A 24555-nucleotide genomic window follows, 5' to 3' on the forward strand; every position below is an offset into this window, starting at 1 on the left:
TTTTTGAGATGGAGTCTTGCTCTATCGCCCAGGCTGGAGTGGCGCGATCTTGGCTCAGTGCAACCTCTGCCTCCCTGGTTTCCGCCATTCTTCTGCCTCAGCCTCCTGAGTAGCTGGGACTACAGGTGCGCACCACCACACCTGGCTAATTTTTTTTTTTGGTATTTTATTTATTTATTTTTTTTTTTTTTTAGATGGAGTTTCACACTGTCACCTAGGCTGGAGTGCAGTGGTGCAATCTCGGCTCACTGCAAGGTCCACCTCCTGGGTTCATGCCATTCTCCTGCCTCAGCCTCTCAAGTAGTTGGGATTACAGATGCCCGCCACCACGCCTGGCTAATTTTTTTGTATTTTTAGTAGAGACAGGGTTTCACTGTGTTAACCAGGATGGTCTGGATCTCCTGACCTCATGATCTGCCCGCCTCGGCCTCCCAAAGTGCTGAGATTACAGGCCTGAGCCACCACGCCCAGCCTTTTGTTTATTTTTTGTGAGACCTGGTCTCGCTCTGTCACCCAGGCTGGAGTGCAGTGACATCATCCCCATCTCCCAAAGTATTGGGATAACAGGTAGGAGTCACTGCATTCAGCCTTAAAATTTTACTTATTCAGGCCTGGTGCAGTGGCTCACGTCTGTAATCCCAGCACTTTGGGAGGCCGAGACGGGCAGATCACGAGGTCAGGAGATCGAGACCATCCTGGCGAACACGGTGAAAACCCGTCTCTACTAAAATACAAAATTAGCCGGGCGTGGTGGCGGGTGCCTGTAGTCCCAGCTACATGGGAGGCTGAATGGCCTAAACCCGGGAGGCGGAGCTTGCAGTGAGTGGAGATCGCACCACTGCACTCCAGCCTGGGCAACAGAGCGAGACTCCATCTCAAAAAAAAAAAAAAATTTTTTTTTTCTTATTCAGTCACATTAACCAAATTCCAAGGACTTGTCACATGCAGCTAGTGCTATTTTGATGGCCAGCACCGTCTGGGCACTTCCTACCTTTCCAGCCTCACTTCCCGTTGCTTGGATGGTACATTTTGGATGGCATATTATTTCCGCTCTGCATTTTTTTTTTTTTTTTTTTTTTTTTTCTGAGACCTTGTTTCGCTTTTGTTGCCCAGGCTGGAGTGCAGTGGCCCAATCCAGCTCACTGCAAGCTCCGCCTCCTGGATTCAAGCAATTCTCCTGCCTCAGCCTCCAGAGTATCTGGGATTACAGTCACCCGCCACCACACCCAGCTAGTTTTTGTATTTTTAGTAGAGATGGGGTTTCACCGTGTTAGCCAGGATGGTCTCAATATCCTGACCTCCTCATCCGCCCGCCTCGGCCTCCCAGAGTGCTGGGATTACAGGCGTGAGCCACCGCGCCCAGCCCTGCTCCCCTTTATCTAATTAAATTGTGCTCCTCCTTTAGCACCTTAACCTCCTTGTATGGTCAAAACACATTATTATGTCATCTCACAGTGCTGTTCCCTTTGAAGCAGTGATGACAGTTATAACTCATATTTATGATTTAGGTAATTGTCTGGTTGTCCTGTCTCCTCCAGTAGATGTAAGCCCCTTTAGGGCAGGGATCAAGTCTGGTTTAGTTCACTTTCCTGTCCCGAGTATGAGCATGCTGCTGGCTTATGGTAGGTACTCAGTAAATAGTCATGTCACCCCCACCTTTTTGGCTTCAGGGACCAGTTTCATGGAAGACAGTTTTTACACAGACCTGGGGTTGGGGGATGGTTTTGGGATGATTCAAGAGCATTACAGGCTGGGTGCGGTGGCTCATGCCTGTAATCCCAGCACTTTGGGAGGCTTAGGCGGGCAGATCACAAGGTCAGGAGTTTGAGACCAGCCTGACCAACATGGTGAAACCCCGTCTCTACTAAAATACAAAATTAGCCGGGCGTGGTGGCATGCGCCTGTAATCCCAGCTACTTGAGAGGCTGAGGCAGGAGAATCACTTGAACCCGGGAAGCGGAGTTTACACTGAGCCAAGATTACGCCATTGCATTCCAGCAACAAGAGTGAAAGTCTGTCTCAAAAAAAAGAGCATTACATTCATTGTGCACTTTATTTCTGTTATTACTACAATGTAACATATAAAAAAATAATTCTACAACTCACCATATTGTAGAATCAGTGGGAGCCCTGAGCTTGTTTTCCTGCAACTAGACAGTCTATCTGGGAGTGCTGAGAGACAGTGACAGATCATCAGGCATTAGATTATCATAAGAAGCACACAACCTAGGTCACTCGCATGCACAGTTCATATAGGGTTTGCACTCCTAAGAGAATCTAATGTTGAAGCTCATCTGACAGGAGGCAGAGCTCAGGCGGTCATGTGAGGAATGGGGGGTGGCTATAAATACAGACAAAGCTTCTCTCACCTGCCACTCACCTCCTGCTCTGCAGCCTGGTTCCTAACAGGCCACAGACCTACACCCATCCATGGCCCCCGGGTTGGGAACCCTGATTGTATGACGGAAGGTTATACTAAAAAGTCTGTTAGATGCTAAAGTCAGAATTGTTTTTATATGCTCAAATATATTAACTTTTTTGTTATTTATTTTTTCTTTTTTTCATATCCCCTATTCTGAAAAGCATCAAATATGCTAACTTTATTTATTTATTTATTTAGAGACAGGTTCTCGCTCTGTCTTTCAGGCTGGAGTGCAATGGTGTGATCTTGGCTCACTGCAACCTCCACCTCCCGGGTTCAAGTGATTCTCCTGCCTCAGCCTCCCGAGTAGCTGGGATTCCGGGCGCCTGCCACCATGTCCGACTCATTTTTGTATTTTTAGTAGAGTTGGGGTTTCACCATGTTGGCCAGGCTGGTCTCGAACTCCTGACCTCATGATTTGCCCACCTCGGCCTCCGAGAGCCACTGCGCCCAGCACAAGTATGTTAACTTTAAACAAAGCATTTGAATCTTGACTGCCAGAATGTGTGATCCATGAGGGCAGAAGGTTTCTTACTCTTCCACTCATCTGCCCCCAGCACATAGCATAGTAGATATTTGCCACAGGGTAGATATTTAATGAAGCTAGGTTTCTTCCCTCTCCTTTTATCCTCCCCAAGTAATGGCAGTAAAAACTTACCATGTTTCAGAGAATACCTAAAATGGTATGAAATATTCAGAAGTGGCTGGGAGCGGTGGTTCACGCCTGTAATCCCAGCCCTTTGAGAGGCCAAGGTGGGTGGATCACCAGAGGTCAGGAGTTCGAGACCAGCCTGGCTAAAATGGTGAAACCCCATCTCTACTAAAAATACAAAAATTAGGCAGGTGTGATGGCAGGTAGCTGTAGTCGCAGCTACACGGAAGGCTTGAGTCCAGGAGGTCAAGGCTTCAGTGAGTGAGCCGAGATCGCGCCACTGCACTCCAGTCTGGGTGACAGAGCGAGACCCTGTCTCAAAAAAAAAAAAACAAATGAACAACAACAACAACAAAACTGTGGTAAGTCTAAAAGGAATCACTGTTAATCCATAATTTGCCTAATGGAGAAAGCAGTAGAAGCAAAGCATTCAAGTTCACTATTGTGAGTCCTGTAATAGATGAATGCAGAACCCTGGGGCTTTGCAGAGAAGGCATGGTGCTAAAGGCTTGGAATTATTTGAGAAGGTTTCCACAGATGTGTCATCCGGGTGTAGTCCAACAGAGAGAACTGCATCTGGAAAGGCACAGAGGTAGGAAGAGCATGGTGTGGTCAGGGACCAGGAAGAAGTTCTGTGGGTCAGGCGTGTAAGATGCATGTCTGTGGAGAAGAGGATGGAGCAAAGGCCTGAACCGGAGGAGAGGGAAGGAGAGTATGGTGAAAGGGTACTTGAGTTAATGTTTCCACTAAACTCAACATTTTCTCTGTCCTTCCATTATGTATGAGCTTCTAGAGGGCCCGATCGAAGTCTTTTGCTCTATTATAACAAGGCCTGTCACACTAGACTCTGGACATAGAGGGCCCACAAATGGTAGTAATGGGCTCCTGGCCAACAAACAAGGACCCAGGAGAGCTGGCAGGCCAGAGTGTTGCAGAGCCAAGAAGGAAGAGTAGGGTTGGGGCCAGTTTTCTGAGAGGGAGCAAAAAGCCTAAGGTTGATCAGGAGCCTTGTGCTGAGGAGATGGACCCCGTATTCTAGAACCACAGCATCGGAAAGCTGGAGAGAGCCTCGGAGTCACCTAATCCAAGTCTCTTTTAGAGTTGGGACTCAGATAAACAAAGAGATCTGATTTCATTTCTAGTTTGGGAACTGACTTGGTCTGAGTGGTCTGGAGTAGTCTGGAGCCCTGGCCTTTTCCGCATTCTAGTCTCCTTATTTTTAAGACTAGAACAATTTTCATCATGGGGGAGAGGCAGACGGAGAGTCAGGCATCAGACACTGGAAGAACAAGTTCATATACATTGAAATCCTCATTTAAGATTGGGCTTCTCAGATGGAACCCTTTCATTCCCGTGCAGGCATGGGACATGTGCTTTGCCATCAACCCTGCGTAGCTGGTGAATGTGGCTGGGCTCTTCCTCTTGTGTTTTCTGAGCTGCCTTTATGCCATTTATGATTTCCAGGAGGCTGATTAAACAAAGGACAAGACTGGAGTAGGAAATGAGAGGCTCTTAAAAGTGGAAGAATTTTTGTTTGTCCATTTACAAGAAATTGGACAATGAATCACTTCAGGAAGATGGAGGTCATCAACCTCACCGCCCTACCGATGATACCAGTGGATGAGCACCTGGCTGTCTCGCTTGTCGCACGGAATACAATGGTGAAGACTGTGAGGAAGGAGTTAGAGAACAATCCACCCTGTATCCTTCTGGTGGTGTCACCTACAATCAGACCAAATACACCTAACTTAAGTCATGCCACAGAGATCTAATCAGTGCTCACGTCTATAATGCACATTACTTACTAGTTTGTCCCTTATACATTCATTTTTTCTTTTCTTTTCTTTCTTCTTCTTCTTCTTCTTTTTTTTTTTTTTTTTTTTTTTTTTTTTTTTTTGAGATAGAGTTTCACACTGTTACCCAGGCTGGAGTGCAGTGGCACAATCTCAGCTCACTACAACCTCTTCCTCCCAGGTTCAAGCGGTTTTCCTGCCTCAGCCTCCTGAGTAGCTGGAATTACAGGTGCCTGCCACCACACCTGGCTAATATTTTATATTTTTAGTAGAGATGGGGTTTCACCATGTTGGCCAGGCTGGTCTTGAACCCCTGACCTCAAATGATCCACCTGCCTCGGCCTCCCAAAGTGCTGGGATTACAGGCATGAGCTACCACGCCCGGCCAGATACATTTTTTTCAGTTACTTAAACTCTACCTGTCCTCTAAAAGAATTTGAGACTGTGAAGGATTGTTTGACTCCAGTATATTTTACTATTATAATCAGAAAGAGCCCCAAAGGAAGAAGTTCTGGAAGTATTTGTTGAAAGAATGGGGAAGAAGATTTTAAAAGCTAATTTTATTTTATTTTTTTATTTTATTATTATTATTTTGAGATGGAGTCTCGCTCTGTCTGCCAGGCTGGAGTGCAGTGGCGCAATCTTGGCTCACTGCAAGCTCCGCCTCCCGGGTTTACACCATTCTCCTGCCTCAGCCTCCCTAGTAGCTGGGACTACAGGTGCCTGCCACCACGCCCATCTAATTGTTTTTGCATTTTTAGTAGAGACAGGGTTTCACTGTGTTAGCCAGGATGGTCTCGATCTCATGACCTCATGATCTGCCCTCCTTGGCCTCCCAAAGTGCTGGGATTACAGGTATAAGCCACCGTGCCTGGCCTAAAAGCTAATTTTTATAAATGGTTGCTTTGTTTCCCTTCGACCTCCCAAAGAATTATAGATGTTATTGATAGCAACTAAGAAGTTGTGGTGCAACCCTCTACCCTCAGACAGATGAGCATGAAACCCAGCTTTATCTTTTTCTTTTTTTTTTTTTTTGAGACGGAGTCTCACTCCGTTGCCCAGGCTGGAGTGCAGTGGCGCAGCCTCGACTCACCGCAACCTCTGCCTCCCAGGTTCAAGGGATTCTTCTGCCTCAGCCCCCAGAGTAGCTGAGATTACAGGCACCCACCACCACGTCTAGCTTATTTTTGTATTTTTAGTAGAGATGGGGTTTCACCATGTTTGTCAGACTGGTCTCAACCTCCTGACCTCAGGTGATCCACCCGCCTCAGCCTCCCAAAGTGCTGGGATTACAGGCGTGAGCCACCACGCCCAACCTTTAGCCCATTTTTAAATCAGGTTATTTTCTTATTGTTGAGTTTTTAAGAGTTCTTTGAATATTTTGTTTGCTTGGGTTTGTTTGTTTGTTTGTTTGTTTGTTTTTGAGACAGAGTCTTACTCTGTCGCCCAGGCTGGAGTACAGTGGCACGATCTTGGCTCACTGCAACCTCTACCTCCTGGGTTCAAGCGATTCTCCTGCCTCAGCCTCCCAAGTAGCTGGGATTACAGGCGCCTGCCACCACGCCCAGCTAATTTTGTATTTTTAGAAGAGAGAGGATTTCTCCATGTTTTTTTTTTTTTTTTTTTTGAGACGGAGTCCTTGCTCTGTCGCCCAGGCTGGAGTGGCAGTGGGGCCCCGGATCCCTTGCAGCTCGAGCTGCAAAGCTCGCGGCGCTCCCCCCGGGTTTAAAGCCATTCTCCTGCCCCTCAGCCTGCCCCGAGTAGTCTGGGACCTGAGAGCAGGCGGCCCGCCCACCTCGCCCGGCTAAGTTTTTTGTATTTTTTTAGTAGAGATGGGGTTTCAGCCCGGTGTTAGCCCGGATGGTCTGATCCTCCTGACCGGGTATCAAGTGATCCCGCCCGCCGTCCTCGGCCATCCCCAACAGTCTGGGATTACAGGCTTGAGCCACCGCGCCCGGCTCTCCATGTTGATTAGGTTGGTCTCGAACTTCTGACCTCAGGTGATCCGCCCACCTCGTCCTCCCGAAGTGCTGGGATTACAGGCATGAGCCACTGTGCCCGGCCCTTTTTTTTTTTTTTTTTAATCGGGTTGACCTTGACTCTTCTCACCTGCCAGCCCTTCTCCCTGGCCCCAAATCTGCTCCTTCTGGCATCATCCAGGCTCTACCAGCATCTTATACTTGCCCTGGCCCTGTCTTCGTTCATCCTCATCTCACTTCTGACCTTGAGTTGTATTCCAGGGTCACAGAACTCCATCTCTGGAGGACCTTACAGCTTGTCCAGCAAATAACCCTCTCGGGCTGGAAATAACCCCAGGTCTTTCCATCTCCTGTGGAACTCATTTACCTTCAAGCCATGCTGCCAGCCCAGCTGCATGTACCACTCTGCCCCCATCACCTTCCGTGCCTCTCAGAAGCCCTTCTTAAGATAAGGCAGGCCGGGCGCGGTGGCTCAAGCCTGTAATCCCAGCACTTTGGGAGGCCGAGACGGGCGGATCACGAGGTCAGGAGTTCGAGACCATCCTGGCTAACACGGTGAAACCCCGTCTCTACTAAAAAATACAAAAGCTAGCCGGGCGAGGTGGCTGGCGCCTGTAGTCCCAGCTACTCGGGAGGCTGAGGCAGGAGAATGGCGTAAACCCGGGAGGCGGAGCTTGCAGTGAGCTGAGAACCGGCCACTGCACTCCAGTCCGGGTGACAGAGCGAGACTCCGTCTCAAAAAAAAAAAAAAAAAGATGAGGCAAAGTGTCATCCCTTCAGAATTTGCTTCAGGGTTTCCCTTTGCAGGGCTGCTTTCTAATGTCCCCTCTTTCTTCTTAATCCCACACCTAACAAGTGCATTTCACCTACTGTGATTTGTCATGTCCCTTCTTGGTGTCTTCCTTTTTCAAGTATCCTCCGATTTGTAAGAACACTCAAGGGTCATGGAAGTAAGAGTGAACCTTGCCTTATGTGAAGGCAGTGAGGGGTGATAGGATTATGAGGGTTTTACAGAGGATATATCCTAGATCAATAGAGGCTAAGACAGAAAGAAATGTAAAAGCTGAGAGGGTAGGAAGAGGGGCCATAGAACCGAACAGATTTTAAGTGATAAGGTCGAGATACCCTTTGACACAGTCATCTGTCACCTGAAAATCTCTCATAAAGAAATATTTTAAAATACGGAAACAGCTCTCTATGTGACATCACATGTGCATCACGGCATTATTTATTTATTTTTCATTTTCTTTTTTTTGTTTGTTTTTTTGTTGTTTTGTCATTCAGGCTGGAGTACAGTGGCACGATCTCAGCTCACTGCAACCTCCACTTCCCGGGTTCAAGCAATTCTCCTGCCTCAGCCTCCCGAGTAGCTGGGACTATAGGCATGTGCCACCACGCCCGGCTAATTTTTGTATTTTTAGTAGAGTAGAGTAGATTTCACCATGTTGGCCAGGCTGGTCTCAAATTCCTGACCTCAAGTGATCCACCCAGTCAGCCTCCCAAAGTGCTGAGATTACAGGCGTGAGCCACCGAGCCTGGCACACTGCATTGTTTTGTTTTATTTTATTTTATTTATTTTTGAGATGGAGTCTCACTCTGTCACACGGGCTGGAGAGCTGTGACACGATCTTGGCTCACTGCAACCTCCACCTCCCGGGTTCAAGTGATTCTCCTGCCTGAGCCTCCCAAGTAGCTGGGATTACAGGCACCCGCCACCACACCCAGCTAATTTTTTTTATTTTTAGTAGAGACAGGATTTCACTATGCTGACCAGGCTGGTCTCAAACTCCTGACCTCATGATCTGCCTGCCTCGGCCTCCCAAAGTGCTGGGATTACAGGAGTGAGCCACCGTGCCCAGCCAGCATTATTTATAATTGCCAAAAAGTGTAAATAACTTAAATTTTTAATATCTAAGGAACAGTTAAGTATATTAAGGTGTATCCTCTACATGGATTAGTATAATGTCATTTAAAATGCTTATCATGAAGATCCTTTAGCCAAAGGGAAAATGCTCACAATAATGAATGGAAGAGTGGCTGGGCGTGGTGGCTCACGCCTGTAATCCCAGCACTTTGGGAGGCCGAGGCGGGCGGATCATCTGAGGTCAGGAGTTTGAGACCAACCTGGCCAACATGGGGAAACCCTGTCTCTACTAAAAACACAAAAATTAGCCAGGCGTGATGATGGGCGCCTGTAATCCCAGCTACTCGGGAGGCTGAGGCAGGAGAATCACTTGAACCCAGGAGGCAGAGGTTGCAGTAAGCTGATACCGCACCACTGCACTCCAGCCTGGGTGACAGAGCCAGTGAGACTCCATCTCAAATAATAATAATAATAATAATAATAATGATTGGAAGAGAAGTCAGAGTAGTAAAACAGGCTTACACTGAGATTATAAATAGACAAAAATATGTATGTACGAAGTACTAGAAGGAAAGTTCCCAAGTCCTAACAGAGTTGTTAGGACGGTGGCATTATGGATGGCTCTTTTTCACTTTTTGTATGTTCCAAGGTGTCTATTAATATGGTCAACTCTCATTTATAATTTGCAAAGTATCTCATTTAAAACAAGATAAAGAAATATGGGCTGGGTGTGGTGGCTCATGCTGTGATCCCAGCACTTTGGGAGACTGAGGTGGGTGGATCACTTGAGCCCAGGAGTTTGAGATCAGCCTGGGAAACATGGCGAAACTGCATCTCTACAGGAAATTTTAAAAATAAGTGAGGCATGGTAGTGTGCGCCAGTAGTCCCAGCTACTTGGGAGGCTAAGGTGGGAGGATCCATTGAGCCCAGGAGGTCTGCTGCAGTGAGCCATGATTGCACCACTGCAATACAGCATGGGCAACAGAGCGAGGCCCTGTCTCAAAAAAAAAAAAAGGAAGAAAGAAATGTGAAAAATGTGAATGTTTGCAAAAAAAATAATTAAGGAGAGAGGCTGTGTAGACAGGGGCTGCCCTTCTCACCAGACAAGCCCTATCCTGTTCTGTGTGTCATCATCACCCTGAGTTTCCTTAGCAGACTCACCTCCCAGCGTGCCTTATTGGCTGTATGCACCGGGTGAACCAAAAGATTGCTGACATAAATCTGCGTACCGAGCCGTCGGCCAACAGCCTGGTGAGTTACCTGTGCTGGAGCTGAGACGAAGCTTCTCACAGGGGTGGGCCCTGGGGATCATCAAGGTGTCACAGTGCCCTGGGGCCTCTCCATTTATTTGAAAACATGTTTACACAATTGAGCATTCAATGTTAATTTTTTAAAAAATGAATAAACTTTTATTTTTTATTTTTTTGAGACGGAGTCTCGCTCTATCGCCAGGCTGGAGTGCAGTGGCGTGATCTCGGTTCACGGCAACCTCCGCCTCCTGGGTTCAAGCAATTTTCCTGCTTCAGCCTCCCGAGCAGCTGGGACTACAGGTGCCCGCCACCACGCCCAGCTAATTTTTGTATTTTTTAGTAGAGATGGGGTTTCACCATGTTGGCCAGGATGGTCTCGATCTCTTGACCTCAAGTGATTTGCCCACCTCGGCCTCCCAAACTGCTGGGATTACAGGCGTGAGCCACCGCGCCCAGCCTCTGAATATTTTGGATATTTGGGACAACAGCCTTTTGTTGAGTATTTTTTGCAGATATTTTCTCCTAGTATGCGACTTGTCACTTCATTCTCTTGACAGTGTCTTTTCACAAAGCAGAAATTTGCAATTTTAACGAAACTTAGCTGATTAATTCCTTCATGGATTGTACCTTCTGTGTCATGTCTAAAAAGTCATGACCAAACTCAAGGTCACCTAGGTTTTATCCTGTTGTCTTCTGGAAGTTTTATAGTTTTATGTTTACATTTGATTTTGATCCATTTTGAGTTCTTTTTTTTTTTTTTTTTTGAGACGGAGTCTCGCTCTGTCGCCCGGGCTGGAGCGCAGTGGCCGGTTCTCAGCTCACACTGCAAGCTCCGCCTCCCGGGTTTACGCCATTCTCCTGCCTCAGCCTCCCAGTAGCTGGGACTACAGGCGCCCGCCACCTCGCCCGGCTAGTTTTTTGTATTTTTTAGTAGAGACGGGGTTTCACCGTGTTAGCCAGGATGGTCTCGATCTCCTGACCTCGTGATCCGCCCGTCTCGGCCTCCCAAAGTGCTGGGATTACAGGCTTGAGCCACCGCGCCCGGCCTTGAGTTCATTTTTGTGATCGCTGTAGTTTTTACCTCTCAGCGTGTCTACACTGAGCCTCCAGAATTCATTTATGACAGTTTTGACTTTGCTGCTGGTTCCCATGGAGGTTTCTGCCCGTGGGTTTATCCTCCTGCCGGTTGTGATTCTCTGTATCTACCTGCCTGTCTCTTCAGTTTTCAGGCAGTAGTTTGCCCTGTGACCTCACTTCTCTGATAGAGATAAGAGTTGTTAATTTTTCAGTTTATTCACCTTTACTTATTATAGGGACAGAATGGTGACTTATGAGATCCTTACGTGTGGACCTGAAATGAGAAGTCTGAAGGTTAATTTTGGTACATTTTTATTGGGAAAAAATACAAACCCTTCAATAATTCTCAAACACACCCACACCCACACATACACACATATCTTTTTGAGAGGCAGGAGTGCTAAATGTTAAGCAAGTAGCTGTTGTGTAGCACAGCTCCCACAAGATGGAAGAACACGGGCATGAATCATCTGTAAGTATCTTTTTGGCTGTTTTGGATTTTGGCAATAGTGTGTGTTTGTTTCTTATTTTTAACTGCACTTAAGAAATCTGAGGCATAAATCTAAAGATCTCTAAGATATGGAGATAGAGATTTAAAAATGAGGACCACAAAGAAATGTCTGCCAACCAACAGGTCGCTACTAAACACCTGCTCCTCAATGGTGCTGGGTACATTGTTTTGGGGTCAGTTTCCCATGCTGCTCAGACTGGATGGCCCCTTACAGCTCACTTGCTCATAGTGGTGTGAGGCTGAGGATTACAATGATGAAGATTTACTCTTTGAGAGATCCAGTGAGCTGCAGGCGAGTTCGGCCGCAGGTTTTTCTTTTCTTTCCTTTTCTTTTCTTTTTCTTTTCTTTTTTTTTTTCTTTTGAGACGGAGTCTTGCTCTGTCGCCCAGGCTGGAGTGCAGTGGCGCAACCTCGGCGCACTGTAAACTCCGCCTCCCGGGTTCCTGCCATTCTCCTGTCTCAACCTCCCAAGTAGCTGGGACTACAGGCGTGTGCCACCACGCCCAGCTAATTTTTTGCACTTTTAGTAGAGATGGGGTTTCACCGGTTAGCCAGGATAGTCTCAATCTCCTGACCTCGTGATCCGCCCACTTTGGCCTCCCAAAGTGCTGGGATTACAGGCGTGAGTCACCGCGCCCGGCTCTTTTCTTTTTTTTTTTTTTTGAGATGGAGTTTCACTCTTGTTGCCCAGGCTGTAGTACAATGGTGCGATCTCGGCCCACAGTAACCTCCGCCTCCCAGGTTCAAGCAATTCTCCTGCCTCAGCCTCCCGAGTAGTGAGATTATAGGCACGTGCCACCACGCCCAGCTAATTTTTTATTCAGGAGCCACTATAAACGCATAAAAAATTCAGGACCCAATGCAGATCTAGGAAATAAGCATCTCTAATGTGAAGGCTGGGGAATCTGTGTATTTGAATACTTCCCCAAAATGCTGGTCATTGGTCCGGTTTGGGAGTTGCCTTCCTGGAGAATGGCCCTACTTGTAGGCCCTGAAGTCATCTCAAAGGTAAACTCAGCCTAATGCTGGTCTTATCATCTTTCCTCCAAAACTTGCTCTTCTTTCAACATTCAACTATCCTTTCTCCCCTCTTTCTGTGCAAATCTTATCCATCCTTCCAGGCCATACAGTGTCTGCTACAATGACATTGATAAAGATCAGAGGCATTGCTATATTGCTACAGTGACTCATACCCATCCAATTCATTCCTCATGCCTTAAATTTCAGCTGACTTAATTGGAGCAACAATGTTAATACATAGACTAACGCCTGTGACCGCCCCCCAGCCCCTGGCACACACATACACACACCCCTGCACACGTGCCCAGTACCTTTCACTCATGCAGACCAGGGAGGGCCGATGCCAAGGAAAGATGGGGGAGGCCTGGAGAGGTATTTCCCAGTTATCAAGCTGGGGAAAGTTGGAGCCTGATGCCACCAACACTCATGTCCGCCTCTTCTGGACATTTGGCTGTGACTGCTCTGGGCCACATTGACCTCACTTCTTTGATTCGTAATCACTGCAGTTTAGCGTTTAATTGTTCCATGAGTGCTGATTTGGCTCTCCGAATAGAGTGTAAGTCCCTTGAGGGCAAAAACACAGACTCATAGTTGTTCGTTAACTTTGTTACCCAAGCTCATTGCTGGACTCTTGGTTGACAGTCAGTGCAACTTGGGTCACTGGCATTCATTTTTCTTTCTTCCTTTCCAGGGGTAGGAGTATGGGGTGGGGAGGAGTCAGAGATGAAGAGAAGTCTCTCTTGAGAGCTCAGAGGTAGATAATAGATACCCCTTACTGAACAGCTCCTATCTGATAGCCTCTTTGCCAGTGTTTTAAAATACATTAAACACTTTATTTTTGACCGTTATAAGAACTCTGGAAGAGGCCGGGCGCAGCGGCTCACACCTGTAACCCAGAACTTTGGGAGGCCGAAGCGGGCGAATCACCAACGTCAGGAGATCGAGACATCCTGCTAATCACTGGTGAAACGCTTGTCCCTCTTACTAAAAATAATCAAAAATTACTGGGCGTGGTGGCGGGCGCCTGCAGTCCCAGCTACCGGAGCGAGGCAGAGAATGGCTGAATCCGGGAGGCGGAGCTGCATGGAATGCCGAGATCGCTCTACTGCATCCAGCCTGGGCACAGAGCGAGACTCTGTCTCAAAAAATAAAAAAAGGAGCGGGCGCGGTGCTCAAGCCTGTAATCCAGCCTTTGGGAGGCCAAGACGGGTGGATCAGGAGTTCAGGAGATCGAGACCATCCCTGGCTAACGCGGTGAAACCCTTCCACTAAAAAATACAAAAAATTAGCCGGCGAGATGGCGGGCGCCTGTAGTCCCAGCTACTCGGGAGGCTGAGGCAGGAGATGGCGAAACCCGGGAGACGGAGTTGCAGTGAGCCGAGATCGCGCACTGCACTCCAGCCCTGGCGACACAGCCGAGACTCCGTCTCAAAAAAAAAAAGGGAAAAAAGAAATTCATCACTGGAGACTGGATAAAGGTTGGGGCAATTGCTGGAGCCTTGCATGCAGAATCACACCTGCTTCAAAGATCCATTGCTGTGCTACAAACCACCCCCCCTTAAAGCTTCATAAGGTGTATTGTTCAGGCTTCTGTGGATCAGGACTCAGATGGTCTGTCCACTGGATGAGCCAGCGGCTGGCTCACTTGTGCAGCCACAGTCAGAAGGTGGCCAGGTGGGCTGGACGGTACCCAGTGGTCTTACTTTCCCTGGAAGATAGATATTATTAGATATTAATTAGATATTATTATCTCTGTTTTACAAAGAGATTAAACAATCGCTTGTTTAATTTCTAATTCCTGCTCTAAATCACATACTCCTAGAAGAAGGGGCAGCGTGAGACAGTGGGGACACTCTGGAGGATGATGTCAGTGACTGAGGCCACCAGGACCTACCACCTGGAGAAAGACAAGGCACTGGCCACAAACTTTTCTCCAGGTCTTCTGTGTACCAACGAGAGAAAAGACCCAGTCCCTAACCCCACCCTTCTCCAGGATTTGCATTAATCCCTAATGCCCCTCTTTTCTTGGTTTTGAAGGCAATTGAGAGATTTGAGTTGGAGAAGAAGGTTTTAAGAGAGAAAACTCGCAGCAGTCCAGGAGACAAAGGCAAAAACCTTTCCCTTAGCCTTGATGCTGTTTTCATGGGGTTTGTTTTTTTTTTAGTATCTAAAATGCAACTGAGTAGGAATCCCAAGTTTCAGTTGACGATATTTCTATCTTCTTCTGAAGGAGGCTTAAACCTGACTTTTTGACATTGGGCAAGGAAGGAGGGAGGGACAGTACCGTTTAGAGACCACCTACATGTGACACCAGGTGCTTTTATCCACATTCCCTTGTTTTTTTTTATTTTTTGTTTTTTGAGATGGAGCCTCGCTCTGTCACCCAGGCTGGAATGCAGTGGTATATTCTCGGCTCACTGCACCCTCCGCCTCCCAGGTTCAAGCAATTTTCCTGCCTCAGCCTCCTGAGTAGCTGGGATTACAGGGGCTCGCCACCATGCCCAGCTAATTTTTGTATTTTAGTAGAGATGGGGTTTCACCACGTTGGCCAGGCTGGTCTCTAACTCCTGGCCTCAAGTGATCCACCCACCTCAGCCTCCCAAAGTGCTGGGATTACAGGTGTGAGCCACTGCACCCGGTCCCTTGTTAAATTTTTATAACACCTGGGAGGTAGGTACCATTTAATATATTTTATAAACGAGGAAACAGCCTTGGAGGGAGGGGAGTAACTTACCTAAAGTCACAGTCTGTCTGCTCCTCCTTGCTGCTTCTCTGGATCAAGTGGTCTAATCAGATAAGTCAGCAACACAGTTGGGATCTATGAGACTAGTAGTAGGAGTGTCCTCTGGCAGCTCAGGTGGAAGGAAAAAGCACAGCTGTAAGCACTGCACAGCTGTGGACAGACCCTGTGGTTCCTCATTTATCTCTTTCTCCATTTTTCTGCAGTCAAGAGACAAAGAAAATCTCAGTATTCCTGCAAAGGCTCAGAACTCAGACATGCCAGATCTTCTGTTATAAAAAGGGTAAGGGATCTACTGCTGGGTCTGTTTCTGACTGGCTTCTGCTAGGTATGAATTCAATATTTTATTCCTGGGGAGGAGAATACTTGGTGCCTGGGTAGTGATTATGAAGGAAAATCACAGAGTTCCTAAATCTAGAATTTCTCATAACACCCTCAAAAGGGCAGAGCTGACCCCAGCCTCAGAATAGGGAGTGTGACAGAGGTCATGTGTCTGCTTATTTTTAGAACTTAGAAGGTGTCTCCGCTCAGAGATGTTCAGGTCTAATCCAGAGCCACAGTGCCACGCAGCTCCAAGGGGCTGTCCACACTGCAGGCTCCTGTGCGACTGTTCTGAATCACACCCCATGCTAGTTGTGCCACTGCAGACTTACTGTGGATACCTCAGGAAGCTGAGATTCAGGAGCAGTAAGGTGACTTGTCACAGGGTCATGCAGCTCACTGATGGCAAGCGCCACTTCCTGCTCAGTCCTCTGACTTGAGACAGGCTCTCCCCACTGCCTCCCCTGCAGCGATCTGGCCCCACTGCACAGCCCCCCAGTTCAGATCCTCCTTGGCTTCTTGTTTTTTTCTTTTTTATTTTCTTTTCTTTTTTGAGATGGGGTCTCTCTGTCACCCAGGCTGAAGGGCTGGAGTGCAGTGGCACGATCTCAGCTCACTGCAACCTCTGCCCCCAGGGTTCAAGTGATTCTCCTGCCTCGGCCTCCCGAGTAGCTGGGATTACAAACATGCACCACCATACCTGGCTAAATTTGCATTTTTAGTAGAGATGGGGTTTCACCATGTTGGCCAGGCTGGTCTCGAACTCTTGACCTCAGGTGATCTGTCCAGCTCAGCCTCCGAGAGTGCTGGGATTACAGGCATGAACCACCGTGCCCGGCCCTTAGCTTGTTCTTTACACCACCTAGGTCTTAAGTATCCAAACCTTTAAATGCTGGGGAATCTGAAACAGTATGTTATTCATATCCTTCTTACACCTTTTGGCCCAGGAAATTCCAAAACAGCACAAGGCCTAACGGGGGTGTGAGTCTGCATTGGAACTGTCATACAATCCATTGATGGTGGCTGAGCTAAGTGTCCTGCAAAGGTGCCTCAGCCAGCACGTGGCAGAGCTGCCACCTGACTCCAGTCATCTGACTCAGAGTCAGTGCCACCAATCATTAACTGTTCTTCCATTGTCCATGGCCAGAGCCCAGTTAGGAAGTCATCTGGGCCATCCAGATGTTTCAGTGGGTGCCTTTGGGTGTCAGTAGTTTCCTCTTTTACATATTTTTACATTTTTTATAGTCATCATGTTTTATTTTATCCTAAAAATCATTTAATGGTATATATTAACCACAAAGATAGTAATATCCAATGTTAGCATTTTAAGAAATTCACACTAAATAAATAACTCTAAAGGAAGGGGAACTATATGCTCCAAGCTATTGATGATATTAATAGTAACTGAAAGTAATCAGTGAGTAGTTAATTAAATTATAGCACATCTTAACATGATATATCATCTTTTTTTTTTTTTTTTTTTTTTTTTGAGATGGAATCTTGCTCTGTCACCCAGGCTGGAGTGCAGTGGCACTATCTCTGCTCACTGCAAGCTCCGCCTCCCGGGTTCATGCCGTTCTCCTGCCTCAGCCTCCCGAGTAGCTGGGACTACAGGCACCTGCCACCACACCCGGCTAATTTTTTTGTATTTTTAGTAGAGATGGGGTTTCACCATGTTGGCCAAGATGGTCTCGATCTCCTGACCTCATGATCCACCCACCTCGGCCACCCAAAGTGCTAGGATTACAGGTGTGAGCCACCGCACCCAGCCGATATTTCATCTTAAATGATAATTTTGAAGACAACGTAACTACATGAAAATCTAAAGTAAAGTAGATAAAGTGGGATATAAAAATCATATATATACATATTTGACTTCTTAGAGCTATCAAAGTCAGCCAGACAAATCATATATAAATCATTGCGATTGAAGTTACATATTTGTGTTTGTATACATTTGCTCAAAGTCTATAAGGGAAAACAGAAATAATGTAGATAGCACTTTGGGAGGCCGAGGTGGGCAGATCACCTGAGGTCAAGAGTTCAAGACCGGCCTGGCCAACATGGTGAAACCCCGTCTCTACTAAAAATACAAAAAATCAGCTGGGCGTGGTGGCAGGCGCCTGTAATCCCAGCTCCTCAGGAGGCTGAGGTAGGAGAATTGCTTGAACCAGGAGGCACAGGTTGCAGCGAGCAGAGATCACGCCCTGCATTCCAGTCTGGACAACAAGAGCAAAACTTCTTCTCAATAAAAAAAGAAAAAAGAAAGAAAGAAATACTGTAGATAGGAGTTTGGAAGGGGTCCTAGGATCCTAAACGCCCCTCATTTTCTCAACATTCTGTAAGATTGTTATATTGTCTTCATAATAAAGGGGGGAAGCTAGCCTATTGTTTCAAACTGTCAAAATGTGAACCTCATTTTCATATTCTGCTGTTTTGTTTCAGAAAACAGCAGATAAAAATCTGCTAGCGGAGTTGTACCAGTATCCCAACTTTAACAGCTCCAAGCCAAACAAGCTTCCGAATGGAGTCAACTTCTGTGACATGGTGGGCAATGTGGTCCGGGCTGAGAGAGACTGCCTTAGTGGCAAGGTAAGGAAAAAGCAGTGCCTGCCCTGACTTTGCCACCTTATGGGCAAATGCAGCTGTCACCCTTTCACACCCCAGGAGAAACTGAGGAACTCACCTAGGGCCACAGGCTGGCAGGTGTCTGAGCTGAACTAGGAACCCCAGCCCAACCTCACTGCAAAACCTAGATTCCTTCTACCAGAGCAACAGTGTTCACACTGTTTTAATCACATATCCTACTGGTGTGCAATTTTTATCACAAACCCCCATTGAAATGTGTCTGTTTATAAATTACATACTTATTCTGTTGCCAATCACTACAAAGGATATTAGTGTGCTTAATCTCTTTTTTTTCTTTTCTCTTCTGTTTCCTTCTTCCTTCCCTCCCTCTTTCTTTCTTTCTTTCTCTTCCTTTCTTCCTTCCTTCCTTTCTTTCTCTTTCTTCCTTCCTTTCTCCTTCCTTCCTTTCTTTTTCTTTCTTTCTTTTTTCGTTCTTTCTCCTTCTTTTCTTTCTTTCTTTCTTTCTTTCTTTCTTTCTTTCTTTCTTTTTCTTTCTTTTTTTCTTTCTTTTTTCCTTCCTTCCTTCCTTCCTTCCTTCCTTCCTTCCTTCCTCTCTCTCTCTCTTTCTTTCTTTCTTTTTCTTTCTTTCTTACTTTTTGGAGACAGGGTCTCCCTCTGTCACCCAGGCTGGAATGCAGTGGCACTGTCATAGCTCACTGCAGCCTCAAACCCCCAGACTCAGTGATCCTCCCGCCTCAACCTCCTGAGTAGCATGCACCACCACACTGGTTAGTTTTTAAAAAAAATTTTTTTTGTAGAGGCAAGGTCTTGCTAGGTTGCCCAGGTTAGTCTCAAACTCCAGGGCTCAAGCCATCTTCCCCTCCCCATCCTTGGCCTCCCAAAGTGCTGGGATTACAGGTGTGAGCCACTGCGCCTGGCCAACAATTCAATCTATGTAAGTGCACACATGGGAAAATTTTAGATGAAATACATAGATATTACCACTGGTCTCTGAGTTATAAGGTTATAAGATTATAGGCCGGGCGCGGTAGCTCACACCTGTAATCCCAGCACTTTGGGAGGCTGAGGTGGTTGGATCACAAGATCAGGAGACCGAGACCATCCTGGCCAACATGGTGAAACCCTGTCTCTACCAAAAATACAAAAATTAGCCGGGCATGGGGGCACGTGCCTGTAATCCCAGCTACTTGGGAAGCTGAAGCAGGAGAATTGCTTGAACCCTGGAGGCGGAGGTTGTATTGAGCCAAGATGGCACCACTGCACTCCAGTCTGGGGATATATCGAGACTCCATCTCAAACAAATAAAAAAAGATTATAAGATTATAGTTGTTTTCCTCCTTTTATGTCTTCTGTTTTCAAGTTGTCTGTAAGAAGCACCTGGAATTATGCTTCTTGGACCCGCAGTTCCTGCACAGTTTGCCTTGACAGACCACCTGGGCACAGCCTGAGTGTTCTCAATTCATTTGTGGGGTTGGTAGCCCCCAAGGACAGAGACTGCTATGTTATTTAATGCCCCATTTTTGAGGTCCTATGGGGAATCTTTTCCTTCAGACTTACTACAAATAAAACTGTAACTCCCAGAATGCTTTCAGCCTTACAGCTGATACTGTTTCTTGCTTTTCTTTGGCTCCCAGGAAACTCAAAGCAAATTTGTGCCCCGTCTTTGAAAGGACCTTCTTCCACCCTGCTTAGGGGCCATGTCAAACTTTCACTCACCTCCTCAAATCCTCTCCTCTGTTACCTCCCCTCACTCTTGGCAGTCAACTTTGCCTCTGCTTTAGAGTCTGGGGGCTGCCACCAACCCTGAGCTCCACAGAGACAAAAGCCCTTCCCATCTTGCCCTACCTGGGAGTGCCGTCTCAGCTCTGTACCAGGCCTTGCCTGGGACTTCTTGGAAGAGCTGTCCACACATGCTGGCTTCGTGTTCTCATCTCCACTCTCTTTATCCGGCTGCAACCCACCCTCACCCACTGCTGAAAGTGTCCTGAGTCAATCATTAGCTTTCACCTTATCAAATCTAAAGATTGTGTTTCTGCTGTTATTAGATAACCTCTGTAGAACTGACCCAGAGGACAACTCCCTACATTCTGAAATTCTTTCCCCTTTGGTTTTGGTGGGTCATTCTCCCTCTATGCAAACAGCACTATCTTGGTCTCCCAGGCTCCTTTACCACCCATGTTCTTTGGGACCCCTCCCTCTGCTCTCTGTCTTCTCCCTCTGCACAAACCCTAGGGGTCAGGTGGACCTGGGTCATTGTCTTACTCTCTTTGTGCTGCTATCACAGAATATCCGAGGCTGGTAATTTATAAAGAACAGAGATTTATTTCTTTCAGTTCTGGAGGTTCAAGATCAAGGGGCCACATCTGGTGAGGGCCTTCGTGCTGTGTTATCCCGTGGTAGAAGATGGAAGGGAGAGAGGCTAGAGAGAGAGGGCGAAAGGACTGAAATTGCTTTTATAACCGATCCACCTCCAGATAACCACATTAATCCATTCATGAGGGTGGAGCCCTCTAACCCAGTCACCTCTTCTTAGTCCCCTACTTCCAACACTGTTGCACTGGGGATTAAGTTTCTAATATGTGAACTTTGGGGGACATATTCAGACCATAACAATCATATTCCCATATGAGACCAATCACTGCTTCAGAATTGTGTCACTTCCTCCAGGGCCTTCACTGTACTCCAGACTCCCATATCCCTCCATCCCTCTGCCTCTGGCCTCAGCGGCCCTCAGGCTCTCATACCCATCCTTTCTGCTTTTCCTCCAGGACTCCCCATCTTGTTGAAAACACAGCTTTCCACTTGGGCATCAGCCAGTCTCCTCTCTTACCCTCATCTCTATCTCTGTGCACTCTTAGGAAGATGTAACTACTGTCTTTCCTGTGTCTCTTCCCCTTCCCACTGGCCACTGTCAAGTTCAGGCCCCACAGCTTCCTGTCTGGGTTACTGTGCCTTTTTGCCCAGCTTGCTGTCTGCCTTGCAGTTCTAATCCCCTCTGGTGCATCTTGTACACTGCCACCAGGGATCTTTCTAGAATACCAGTGTCACAGTGTTCTACCCTGTTGAAAATGTCTCAGCACCAGTGCCTTTTCAACCCCCGGTCCAGTTTCAGAACCGCTCCCAGTCCTGGCACCAGGCATCTCGTAGCCTGGCTCCTGCCTGCTTCTTCACCACCTGCACCCGTTGCTTCCTCTGCACAGAAAGCCCTTGGAGCACCCCACATGGGTCAAGTGCTTCCACAGCCTGGGCACATGCTTTCCTCCTCTCTGAGGAGCTCTCAGCATTCCCTTCATCATGCAGTTATTTTCTTACATCGTATTTTATTTTGACTCAGAGGGCACAAGTGCATGTGAGTGACATGAGTATATTGCACACTGGTGAGGACTGGGCTTCTGGTGAACCCATTTCCCAAATAGCAAACATTGTACCGACATATTATTTTTCAGCCCTCGTCCTCATCATCCTCCCCCTTTTGAGAGTCCTCCGTGTCTATTGTTTCCATCTTTATGTCCATGCATACCCAGTGTTTAGCTCCCACTTGTAAGTGAGAACATGCAGTATTTGGTTTTCTGTTTCTGAGTTAGATCACTTAGGATACAGCTCCATCCATGTTGCTACAAAGGTCACGATATCATTCTTTTTTTATGGCTGCATCATCCAGTTTTTGTTTTGTTTTGTTTTTGTTGAGACAGACTCTCACTCTATCGCCCAGTCAGGAGTGGAGTGGTGCGATCTTGGCTCCCTGCAACCTCTGCCTCCCAGGTTCAAGAGATTCTCCTGCCTCAGCCTCTCAAGGGCCTGGGATTATAGATGCGCATCATCACGCCTGGCTAATTTTTGTATTTTTAGTACAGACAGGGTTTCACCACGTTGGCCAGACTGGTCTCGAACTCCTGACCTCAGGTGATCCCCCACCCCCGGCCTCGGCCTCCCAAAGTGTTGGGATTACAGGCGTGAACCACTGCATTTGGCCATCCAGTTATTTTTACTCGTAACACTGTCCCGAGACCTGAAGCGCAGATGAGATGCCCTCTCAGGGCTCCACATCCCCCTGGGATGCCTTGTCCCAGGATTCCTATCACACTGTTGTAAACGTCTCTTTATCTGTGAACACCTGGAGGGCAGGGAGTCTACGGCATCATCCTGAGCACCTGTAGGTGCGCAATAAATATTTTTTTGAAGAGCTGACATGAAATTCTTTTTGAAAGGAGGGAGGAGTGTGAATGAATAAACAATCAGTAACTAGTATACTCCTGCATGTGTTTCCTGAATGCCTGGCAGTGTTCTAAGCACATAATAGGAACCACTCATCAAACCCCCACAACAGTCCTTGAGGCGGGGACCATGACCATCTCCATGTGTTGTGTGAAGAAATGGAGCACAGAGAGGTTCAGTAACTTTACTCAAAGTCACACAGCCAATACGTGAAAGAGCTGGATTTGAATCCAAGCAGTCTGTCACTCAAGTCTATGCTGTTAATCACTCCACTAGACCGCCAGTCTGAAGAAACACGAGGAAAGGTGAGAAAGGCAAAGCAGAGAGCAGGGCTCAGAGAGCTCCTTGTGAGTGGATGAGGCTCGTGTATCCATGCATGATGATCTTACCCGTGTGGAGGCTGCAGGGGAAGGCCACAGGGTCTTTCCCTCTGCATCCCGGAGATGGTGAGAACAGGCTGTCTCCAGATGGTAAAGGAGAGGCACCCGTGTGAGTCCGGGACCCGGCTACTGGCTTTGGAACCTCCTGGCCCATGTGAGCTCAGGCAAGAATGCTGACCTTTCAATCCTTACTTTCCTCTTCTATACAGCAGGATAACTATACTACCTACCACATAGATTGTGGAAAATAGAAGTGAGAGGAGGTGCTAGCCCTGGGGCAGATACAGGAAGCATTCACTAAATGGTACATGTTGTTATTACAGTGGGAGCTTTGGAGCCAGGGCAAGGGTGAAGACCCAGTTGTATGACAATGGAAGCTACATACTGCTGCTCTGACCTCATGGATAATTCCATTTTAACTTTAGAATTCCATATGCTTGCTGCTAACTCAGCAGAATCTTAGAGTTCTGTGGTTTATGTTTGCCCAGTAACTGGTTTGTTGATATTAGTTGCTGTTGGCTGAGTGTAGGAGGTGAGAGCTGGAGGTAGTTGGTGTGTGGAGCAGCTGTCCAGAGTCTAGAGTTGTGGGTTCCAATCCTGGCTCAGCCACTTGCCACTTTGGTCCTCGATTTCCTCATCTACGAGATAACAATGTATGCCTCATAAGACTATTATAGCAGTTAAATGAGAGTATGTAAAATTACCTGGATAGGGCCTCACTGACAGATTAGGTGGTTTTTCTGTTCACTCTAAAATACATTGACTCCAGATAGATTTTTTAAAAAAGAATAACAACAATAATAATGATGTGAATTTTATTTTTTTTCAAGCGTTTCTGTTCAGGGAGAGAATTAGAGAAATTTCTCTCTTCTCCTTCTCCAAGAGCCATCTGGCTGGATAGCTTTTGGTGGATATTTCATGAGAGGTACCAGGTAAATACAAATCTGCTTGTTTCTCTGCCTTGCTTCAGTCATTTTGCTACAGAACCAATTCCATCCTCTTTGACATGGGCTACAAGCCCTTCTGATCCCATGGAGCACCCCGCAGCCTCACCTGTCACCCGGTCCCCTCCCCATCCATGCCTCAACCACACACCCTATGCTTCAGCCATTGTGCAATGCCCTGCGGCTCCCCCAGGCTTTAGGAGCTGGTTGCACGGCTGTCACAGGCAGGGTTGAGAGTAGACCTCAGGACTTCTGGGCCAGCGTTAGGGCGCTGTCTTCAACAGCGCTCTGCCTCTGTGTACGTGCTTTGTAAATCTCATCCCCAAAAATGAACACATTATTTCATAAAGCAAACGAGGCCAAATATCTTGAGAATAAGATTGCTGGAAATGAAAGCAATACTGACTTAAAAATCCCAGCCCCTCAGTTGTTTCAGCAAGGGATTTTAGTAATTCCTTTTTCATTTCTATTCCTGGCAGCCAAACAAGGAGCTCCAGAATAATCTGTTCGACCGGATAGCCCAGCACTACGCCTTACTTTTGTTTCGTGTACCCAAGTCCCACTATGAAGAGGCGCTCTTAAAAGTGAGCATCAGCCACTATCTAGAAAAAAAGTCACATTAGATTTCTATTCATTTCTGATGCCAAGAGAATGTCTTAAACATTCTTTACATAAGGGAGTAATTACTAAATCGTGATAATCCATACACTGACTTGCAATGCAAAAGTAACAAAAATACAGTAGAGCTATTTATACTGATTGGGAGATGCAATGATATATTTAAGTGAAAAAGCAAT

The 24555-nt window shown here is 46.9% G+C and overlaps 1 protein-coding gene across 4 annotated transcripts in view; it reads left to right on the plus strand.

The window, feature by feature from the left end:
- FAM227A (family with sequence similarity 227 member A) overlaps window positions 1-24555 on the plus strand; it is an 80432-nt gene that overhangs the window by 2195 nt on the left and 53682 nt on the right. For 3 of the 4 annotated variants that reach the window (XR_001883198.1, XM_017861309.1, XM_017861311.1), the window contains exons 2-8: window positions 4539-4775; window positions 9880-9962; window positions 14607-14676; window positions 15516-15592; window positions 18076-18222; window positions 23645-23746; window positions 24238-24342. Coding sequence is in view for 3 of the 4 variants with exons in the window: in XM_017861309.1 (XP_017716798.1) it covers window positions 4634-4775; window positions 9880-9962; window positions 14607-14676; window positions 15516-15592; window positions 18076-18222; window positions 23645-23746; window positions 24238-24342 (726 nt within the window). In the remaining variant the exon portion in view is untranslated. Of the gene's footprint in view, window positions 1-1509; window positions 1623-4538; window positions 4776-9879; window positions 9963-14606; window positions 14677-15515; window positions 15593-18075; window positions 18223-23644; window positions 23747-24237; window positions 24343-24555 lie in introns of those variants that run through there. The other variant, XM_017861310.1, reaches the window with a different exon arrangement.

Source organism: Rhinopithecus bieti, unplaced genomic scaffold (genome assembly GCF_001698545.2).
Source record: "Rhinopithecus bieti isolate Rb0 unplaced genomic scaffold, ASM169854v2 scaffold_56975, whole genome shotgun sequence".
NCBI classification, from domain to species: domain Eukaryota; kingdom Metazoa; phylum Chordata; class Mammalia; order Primates; family Cercopithecidae; genus Rhinopithecus; species Rhinopithecus bieti.